We start from the raw sequence: 10,059 nt of genomic DNA on the forward strand, positions 1-10,059 counted from the left end.
TTATCGATCCCACTCATTATGTTGCGGGGGGGGGGGGGGAGAGAGAGAGAGAGAGAGAGAGAGAGAGAGAGAGAGAGAGAGAGAGAGAGAGAGAGAGAGAGAACGGGTGTAGCTCAGTTGGTTGAGTTAAACAATGCGGTGATTAGAAGGTCTTTAGTTCAACTCCTACGTCCTGTACGCTCATTCAGTATAGGTGTTAGAAAAAGGAAGAATTGAACTCGGGTCAATGGGTTAATAAAAACAAGTGGCTTACCATCAGGAAAGCCACTTGATTAGAGAGAGAGAGAGAGAGAGAGAGAGAGAGAGAGAGAGAGAAGACCCATGAGCTATTATTTCCTTTGTAGAGGTCACTTTCTAATTTGGATTCAAGTTTGGATGTTTGGGAAGATTTTGGGAGATTCAGGAGTTACCTTTTGCCACAACCAAAATAAAGATATAGAATAGTTTTTAATAAACAACTTTTGACATTAAGGATGCTTATCTCTTTCATTGTCTCATACTGATCGTCTCACTAGAAAGCAGCCATATTCTTCCAAGAATCCACACTTATCCGTCACATGTACAACAAATGAGAGTCTGGAGCCCTTAGTTTTGAAGACTTGCATAGCTCTTCTATATTTATACCTTTCTAAGAAGAATATAAGATAGTGTACTCTTCAAAAAGAAATGATACCCTAGACATTTAAACAATTGCACCCTTCTTAACTTAAAACAAGATGGAGATTTGAAAAAACAGGTTTGCGAAAGTATTTAGCAAGCATACTTTTGGCTTGCTGGAAGGCCTTTGGGCGTTGTGTGCGAGCCTTATTTGTAGAGGACTTCTTTATGCCTGCTGATAGGCCGGCAGTATCAGTCCATCTGGGAATCGTCATTGTTGAAGTTGGGATAGGCATGGAATACCCGATAAACTTGTGAAGTAGTCAGAGTGTACGATTGTGGGTGACAGGACATGCAGACAGCTTCTCCATCATACTCCATGGCCTTGAGTCTCTTGTCATCTTGACTCTTGTAGTTGTAACTCGAGTTTATTCCCTTGGTGGTCTATTCCTTCGATTCGATGGTCTATTCCTTTGGACGACGATAGAATCACCCAGAGTGGATGCCAGCAGGCAGCAGGAAGTCCGTGAGTGGACGATGCGTGTTCTGAAAGGGGCAGAATGGCTCGAAATGTGCTCTGCCAAATGCTTACGATTAGCCTACCTTGCAGAAATTTCGACTGACATTCTGGCCGTCGACACTCTCGCGGGAGCATTTTTTGCAAGATATGGTGCTCCAGATGCGTAGTCAGATCTCTGCTTGGAAGCACCAACATATATGCCTTTCACTGTCTCTTCCATGTGATTGTAAGCGGCTGGGCTTTTAAGCGAAAAGAGGAGGCCTTGATGGAGAGCAGACAGCTGAAGTCCCGTCACGTCCAAGAGGCCCTCCAGCATCTGCACCACCTGCTCCATCGAAGGCCGCAAGGTGGGCTCCTCCAGCACGCACAAGAAAGCAGCGTTGATCATCCTCCTCAGCTGCACCATGTCCGCCTCTCCCTGCAGCTCTGCATCCGTAAACAATTTAGCCGCTGCTCTGGCAGATTCTTCATCATGATATTCACTACTTTGTGCTTGCCAGAAAGCCCATTCTGGGTAGTAGATGCGCTCCAAGTCTCGTTGACTGAGATCCAGATTCTTCCGTCCGCTTATAATCTCCAGCAAGAGCATGCCAAAACTGAAGACATCACACTTCTCGTCTATGGTGCTCTCCTTGAGCCACTCTGGAGCCAGATAACCAGGGGTGCCCCTCATGGTGGTGAAGACCCGAGACTGGTCTCTCTGCACCAGTCTAGAGAGCCCGAAATCCGCCACTTTGGCCACAAAATCCCCATCCAGCAAGATGTTCTGTGGCTTCACATCAAGGTGCAGGATCTTCTCCCTGCATTCCTCGTGCAGGTAAGCGAGACCCCTCGCCGCACCCAGAGCTATTCTGCACCTCGTATCCCAAGGCAAGGGTTGACGAATGCTGTCATTTGAGGTACTCTTGAACAGCCATTGATCCAGAGATCCATTCTCCATGTGCTCGTACACAAGTAGCCTGTGTGCCCCTTGCAGACAGAATCCCAACAAGCGCAAAAGGTTGAAGTGGTGAATCCCTGCCATAATAGCCACTTCTGAGTGGAATTCCTTGTCCCCTTGCGTCACACTCTCCAGCTGTTTAACTGCGACCCTCGTGCCATCTCCCAGCACGCCTGCGTACACTGCACCGAATCCTCCTCTGCCCAACAACTTGGAAAAATTGTGCGTTATTACTTGCAGCTCTTTGTAAGTGAATCTTGTCGGTAACCCTGGGATGGCATCTAGCAATCTCATACTCTCTATTTCCTTGGATTTTTTCCATGAACATGCAACGACGATACCAGCAACAATGATACACGTTCCAAGTAAAGCACCACCTAATGTCGATCCAAGAATGATACCAAGTTTCGGACGGCGGCTTTCCTTGTAGTTTAATGGACGAATCTTAAGATATGCATGGTACTCACTTGTATTTAGTGACCCTTGCATGCTCCAAATGTCATTATTCACATGAAAGCAGTCTTTCTTGATGGCGTGCCAGAAGGCTGCAAGGCAGGAGCAGCTGTTTAAGCACGTTTCCCTACAGTTGTACCCAGTGGATATATTTGATAGTGGGGGGGAGAAGGAATTATAGAAGTAATCATAGCCGGGCATATCTAACATTTGAAGGTCGGTCACACTAGTTGTGTTATTAGTGCATTGGAGATCAAGTGGCTGAGTGAGAGAACATCCTTTGGAAGGTTTAGATTGATTCAAGAAAGAAAACAGGGATGGAGCAGCTGGGCAAACACATGTTCCACCGGCAACACAGACTCCATAAGGTCCACATTGAAGGGGCAGGCTGCAGGGTCCGAAACCTGTTCCAAAAGAGGTGCCTTCACACAGTGTGATCCATTGAGGGGTTTTTGCCCTCAGGATATACAAACGCAAGGTACCTTCAGATCCAAGGCGAAGGAAGGTTGTGTTAGCCTCAGAGGAGGTGGGTTGACATGGAAGCACACTGATGGTTTGGTGCGAATGATCAGGATTATTGAGTATGAAACCTTGGGAAACCAGGTCGGCAGTGACTGAGGAGCAGTTGATCTCCCGGTCAGTGCAATTGTCAATCAAGGGCGAGGATCTCCAGTAGGGCAATGTTGTTCTCTGCAAGGTAGCATAGAGTGTAATTGCACCCTCCTGCAAAACCATACTGTACTTGCCCATGGAAGGGTCTGTTGGAGAGGCCCAGCTCACAAGCTCCATGCCTGCTTTAAGGCTCTGCGTGTATGTGAGGGTGTTAGTGGGATAATCCATGCTCTGCCACACCACCACATCTGCAGAGCCGTACAGTACCAGATTGATAGGATACTGCAACAATTCCATCCTTGTCACCCCCTTGTTGGCTGTGGCAGTCCTCCATGCGGGCTCTGTGTCACCATTTCCCTGAAGAACCAGGTCCCCATCTGCCTGGAGTGCCAGCCTTATCAGCCTACCGTTTGCAGGCTTATTGCGATTCGCAGACCACACCACGGGTGTGTGATCATCGGGAGCCGATTGGCTGGTATAAACCTGCTGATTGGAGCTCGTGCAAATGGACAAGTAGTGTGCAGTATGAGGGGAGGAGGAGATGAAGCAGAGATAAGCATAGAAGCTGGATGCATTCTGAGATGGGTCATTGGCTCCAGCATCAGTGGGGAATGGATAGAAAGCAAGAGTACCAGCGTTGTTGCCTGTAGCATCCACCAGGTGGCTAGGTGTGTCATCAACATTGAGGGTGTAGCTCTGATTGAGGCGCCAGACATGGGCAAGGACTGGTGGCAGCTTATGGAAGCTGAGGGGGAGCAAGGAAGTGCAGTAAATTGAAAAGAGGAGGGTAACAAGACCATGGGGAGCTTGTGTGTGCATTTAGATCCTAAGGCAGAGCGATTCTCAAATGGGGAATTGTTCTCAGAAATGCAAAGGGATGGTGATGGCAGAGGAGGACTGAGTGCCCATGTTTTCTTGAGGCACGCACAAGGGTCTTTGCAGTCAGACGGCGGCCTGTAACACTTCAATTCCGAAGACCCGTGTTTTTGTTTGGCACTACAATAGAGAAGATAACAGTTACACAAAAATGGAGCAGTGACAGAGTAGAAAAAGGAACTCTGAGGGCATCTGGACTCTTAAGAGCTTGCAAGCAGCAAATTAGCAACAGCCGAGAAGAGTTTGGTGGTCTGACGTCTCTGCGATTCTTTCGTACTAGACAGTCTAGGCCTCCGAGATCCGTCGACACTTCCGCCTTCCTCCATAAATCGACGTGTGGATTCGCCTGTCGGCGTTAGTTTTTAATATAAACATTAATTATTTATCACATCTCGCATTTAAACAAAGATTACGTAACATAAGTTAATTGGGTGCACTTGCTTGGGGTCTCGCATTGCTTTGAAATTCTTTATTGTGGTTTTCCCTTAAGGACTTTTGCAGTTTATATAATAAAGCTGCTTCGCATCACACGGGCTATTGAAGATATCATAGTAATCATGGCATCATTTGAAATAGGAGTGCCGTCCACGAATGCAAAATATGTTGTTTATGCTTTTATAAGGCAAGTTGTGCAAATTATCATACATACATACATACATGTATGTGTGCATCGAAATTGCAAACGGAAGGGGCTCATGTGCCCATGGTCTCTCGGGCGAGACACCAAGGGCACATGAGCCCCATCCATTTGCAATTTCGATACAGTGGACCTTTGTGGTGGCAATGGGGTCCCAACCTCTTGCTATTGGAAATCCAAATGAAAACCCTTTTTGGCTTGACAATACAAGCTACCTTACACTAAAAAATAATTGTTAGGTAACATCTGAAAACAAATTAGCTACCTCCACATCCACTACATCCCCCCCTTGCTCTTGTTTGATGGAGAGAAATCTCTCCATGTGCCCCTAATGTAGATAAGGCAACATGACAAGTTTGGGATAATTTGTGCACATATGCCCCTCAATTCAGTGAGGCTCAGGCAAACTAGACACATGTGCTAGTGGAGAGAGAGAGAGAGAGAGAGAGAGAGAGAGAGAACTGAGAAGTAAAAAGGGGTTGATACTTGATAGAGTGACATGTAATGGTCCCCCATTATATCTTTTCTTTTTTCAAATGAGTTATACAATAAATTTTTTGATAGTTGAATAGTCTACTCACACTTATACTCAAATAAAGAAATCTAGGGCATTTTGATGTCTTTATCGAGTAGACCTAGTTATACAAAAATGGATTCACAAAAAAGTGAGAATTAGGGGACCAATAGAGGGACTTTTGAGGATGCAATGTTTTAAGGTTTTATAACATTCAGTAAACAATGCAGGTGGCTCAATTGTTTGACCCAAATGAAAGTTATATGTAATACATACGAATTTTTGTTTTAACTTTTAAGTGGCTAGAAAATGTGCCATACTTTGTGCAAAACTCTCACTAAATTGAGGTGGGGTGCGTTTTATTTTTTAGGATGTCAACTTTTATTAACCCCATTTTTTTCAATGCCTAAGTCAATAGATTTAAACAAGTAAAAGGGACTGTGAAAGCACCAAGGCCACCCACACATTGACTACTCAAGGACCCCACTTATGCCAACAAGGAGATAGAGTGTGTTTGAGCTAAGAGAGAGTCACTAGAGGAGAGAGAAAAAAGTATTCAAGAGAAAGAACATGATTTCCTTATGATTGCCATATCTTTAGACTTCTCCAAGTTCATGAAGTTCCACCATTTTTAGAGATACTTCAGAAACTCCCTATAGTTTTGACACAAAGTTAAGAGTGGTTAAATAAATTAGTCATGCACTATTAAACTTGACTACGTAAACTTATGCAAGGGAAATCTACTTAGGTGTGGCTTAGCTCTTATCCTAAACACACAAAGGTTTGCTTTGAGAAATAGATAATGCAAACATTTTTAATGTTTCGGCACAAATTTAGGGGGAAAAACAAATAGGAGTACATAAATAAGGAAATTGAAAAATATTGGCATAAGTAAATAACCAATAAAAATGTGATTTGTGGTCTAAGCAATTGAAATAGGAGTCCAAGTGATTTGTGGTAACAAACAAAAGTAAGTAACCAAAAAAATGTGGCTAAACAACATGAAAAGTTACTAATACATAGCAAAAGTTAAGAAGTCGGGAGATGGAATTGAGCTAGACTAGTGGAGATGAAAAAGGTGCTCCATACTTGAACCTACAAGCCCTTTATGATCAAGTTAAGTTGATAGAGTCTGTCAATAATGGTAGAGAGTTGGTTTGAACGTCTACTACATTTTCTTTACCTCTCGAGTTAAGCAAAGATAGAGTCTCTCAATAATGGTAGAAAGGTGGCTTCAATTTCTGGTGCATTTTCTGCGTTAAGCAAAGGTATGCCATGTATTACAAAGTTGTAGCCTTTTTCTACTTTATGTCAAGGGTCCCATTTGAGTCTGTGTTTGAGAAATGTTTCATGCAAACCTATGAAGCACATGCAAGCCTACATCAATTTAGATTTGTTGGCAAAGGCTTCTTCTCTACCTTTCTATCTCCATTTGTAGAAAGAGAATGTGTGCTTGCTAGCATAGTTAGTTTCAAGGGGGACTATGTATATGTGCTAACCTAGTCTAACTTCTCTCTTGATAAGATTCTCAATCATGAATGTCCTATATGGGTTTCTTTCCCTCCCTCCCTGATTGATCGAAAGGCGATGTACTTGCCATTCCTAAGGTTCTAGGAGGGGTCTTATATGTGCCAACGAACACCTATGGAGTCATGCTCTCTAACAAACGACCTTAAGTACTATGGGTCAAAAGGAGGTCTCCTCTAGAAATCTTGAAACTATTTGGTGCCAATGGCATGGAGACATGGGTGCAAGTCAAATTTGCTATGTTCCTAGATGCTATATATGTAGGACCCCATATGACTTCATTAGGGACTATCCTTACATGCTAGGAAAGGAGGGCAAGAAGAAAGGCTTTGTCGATACTGTGAAATTGACTAACAAGCAGTACTCGCACAAGAACCTGGCAAAGAAAGGTGAGAGGAGCTTTCTAAACCTCCTAGCTCGAGGGTGCTTGAGTGACTTTTACCACCTCAAATGTAATGGGTAAGGGTAAAATTGATAAATCTCTGCATGTTGAGCCTTATTTGAAGTCGCAAGTTCTTAGGAAAAGAAGGCAAATAGGAGGGACAACACACAAAATCTAAAAGAAAATTGCAAAGGATAACATGCAAGGCTTACGCAAGGGGAAGTAAGTGCCAAATCCTAGGATGTAGAAAGGTAAGCAATTTAGCTCTCTCGAAAAGATGGCTAGGAAGCCTTAGGCAAAAAAGAAGCATCTTTATGATTCTAGGAAAAGAGGGCATGGATTGCTTTGACCCTTACAACAACCCTAATGAGTGGCTAATCCTTACATGCATGTCATGAAATGTATTATGTGAGAGGATTATGTTCCTCAAACCAGAATAGATATATGGCAACCTTCTAAAGAAACACAAATTGGATGTTGTGGCACTACAAGAGGTGAAGCTAGCAATTAAGAAGAGTTGGCTTTTGGAGGATATGACTATATTTATGGTGTTGTGGAAAGAGGCATGCATGCATCCTCTTGTTGATCAAAAGTGTATTAAGAACTGCAAAACATTGGGCAAAAGCTAGTGCATATGATCAATACCTATATTCTACAAGATGGAGAAAGGGTGGATATTGTTGCAATTTATGCTCCCAATATTTTTATGGAGTGTGCCAGGTGTAGGAAAATTGTAAAAGAGAAGATAGATTACCGCTACAACAGTCATGCTTGATGCAATTGGAATTCGATAGTTTCTTATTCAGATTGGTCGCACATGTCATTGTGCATGATTCAAAAAGAAGTGGAGGCATGGGAGTCTCTATCATGTCATCAATTGAGGGATCACGTAGTGTTGATGGGAAGCCAGATCCCCTTTACTCGGCATAGTTTCCACACAAATTAAACTTAGAGAGTGGTATGGCCTAATAGAGGTTACATTTCCTCAAAAGGTACGTGGATGAAGTTCGATAGTAAAGTTTGGGTACTATCCAATGACATGAATTCTAACCATGCTCAATTTATGATCACCTTGTAGATTATCTATACTAGAATATCTAATGAGGGCCCCCCTCCTTTTTGATTGAATACTTCTTGCATGACAAAAAGTTTGTGAATGAGGTGATCATTTTCTAGTTTGAGATTGCTAGGAAAATAATGAATTGACTTGTACACAGTTGAGGTGCATAGAATTTGTAACATGTATAGCTAAAAACTATGGTGGGCTTAAGGCTGAGAGTAGGATACAAGCCCTCTCTAGAGCTACAATATTTTGAGAGTATTTTACATTTACTTGCTTTGGATTATATAAATTTCCTCCTATAAAACGTGGCGGATTTCCTAATAATATTGAATTCTATGTACAAAAATCCAATTGAATGCCGAATTTGATGTATTTGCTAACACTCCTAACACTTTCTGTTTTAATGATTCAAAGGCCAAGCAACATAGAGATTCTATCACAATAATTTAGGAATGGAATGGTGTGTTGTATATTGTTGAGTAGGATATTTCTCAAGTCTTTGAAAATCATATCTCTGCTATCACTACTACCAAGCCTGAGAAATATGAAAACTAGAGGTGCAAGGTGGAGGATTTTCTAAATGTCCCATTTGACGAATTTCCAATTGTAGGCATAGTAATGTCCTTGTTGTGGCTAATATTACCATGGTTGAAAAGGACTTGCTGGCAGCTCTCTCGGGACTATATATTGATGTCTTTGAAGTATCTAGCTCCATGATGAGCGAAAAAAGATCAAATTACTCTTTTTGAGTTGATGGGACTCCATGGTGGCTATTATACAAATTATATTATGGATTCAAGATAATTCGACTTGGATAAATATTAAGGTACTTGGGTTGCCCATTTTGGATTGACATAACCATCAAAGAATGCTTTGACGAGTTGTTACAACAAGTTGTGATAAAGCAAAAAATGTAGATTAACTTCTCTCATGGATTAGTTGGTAAGTTGGTAGTAGCCAAGTCAATTCCATCATCTTATGTGCTCTAAGTAGGAGCCATGTTCCCCTTTTCTCAAGCCTATTGGCACAAGCTAGAATAACTCATTTTTCAATTTCTATGGTTGTTTAGTTCTCAAAGACAATGGCATGTTGTGGCTTGGGGTCAAGTTATGATATTTAATAATTTGGGTGGTAGGGTTGGATGCAAGCAATCCTGCCACACTTCTAGCCACATGGGTTCATTGACAATCAAACATGCAATTACATTTAAAAGATTATACAACGTGATTCAATAGACTGTAAACACTGCAAAAAACAAGTAATCCATTGATTGAATGTCCGTAAAAGTACAATGATAGCATGACTAACATAGAATTGTAGTGAGCAATAGGGTAGAATAACAATAGGGAAAAGTCTCTATAAATATCATTCAATGTGAGCTATATACAATGAAGGAAAAATGTGTGTATGAAGGTAAGTTGTATATAATCAATTGAAGAAAGTGCGTATGGAGCACACGATCCAAAAATAGAAGGGTACTTCAAGAATTCAAGTTCCTACAATCGGTCACCATCGGCGAACAACTCAATTCAAAATGTTAGAATTAGGTTAATACTAAGAGCAACATAGAAAATAAGAGAGCCATCATAACATATACAAAAATTACAAAATTCTCCATGTAGGTCTTGTGACTGCCACTCCCAAGGTGATGCATGCCTCTCACCTCTAGATGTGTCCTCATTGACTCTCGCATGCTACCGCCAATGCTATGGAGAGTAAGCAGCCCTCTCTTTGATCTTCCTCTAGCCCTCCTAATCTAGCCACTTGGATTTTCCTATGTCATTATTTGTTGCCTTCCACACATTTGATCATTTATGGGACATGTAAGTATGCATTTGCTCCATCATCCATCCTATAGAGAAACAATTAATCGTGAAAAGTACTGGGAACTCCTCATATAAGGATGCTCACTACAAGGATTTAGGGGAATAGTGACTG

The 10,059-nt window shown here is 42.0% G+C and overlaps 1 protein-coding gene across 1 annotated transcript; it reads right to left on the reverse strand.

Moving 5' to 3' along the window:
• Positions 1 to 483: 483 nt before the first annotated feature.
• Positions 484 to 4,294, reverse strand: LOC148038387 (G-type lectin S-receptor-like serine/threonine-protein kinase SD2-5). The gene has a single exon (XM_087671329.1). The coding sequence runs from the start codon at positions 3,939 to 3,941 to the stop codon at positions 1,197 to 1,199; it is 2,745 nt and encodes a 914-aa protein (XP_087527455.1). The 5' UTR covers positions 3,942 to 4,294; the 3' UTR covers positions 484 to 1,196.
• Positions 4,295 to 10,059: the final 5,765 nt, after the last annotated feature.

Source organism: Lygodium microphyllum, chromosome 3 (assembly GCF_053477565.2).
Source record: "Lygodium microphyllum isolate KBCC chromosome 3, Lygodium_microphyllum_v1.1.10, whole genome shotgun sequence".
In the NCBI taxonomy this organism is placed as follows: Eukaryota; Viridiplantae; Streptophyta; class Polypodiopsida; order Schizaeales; family Lygodiaceae; genus Lygodium; species Lygodium microphyllum.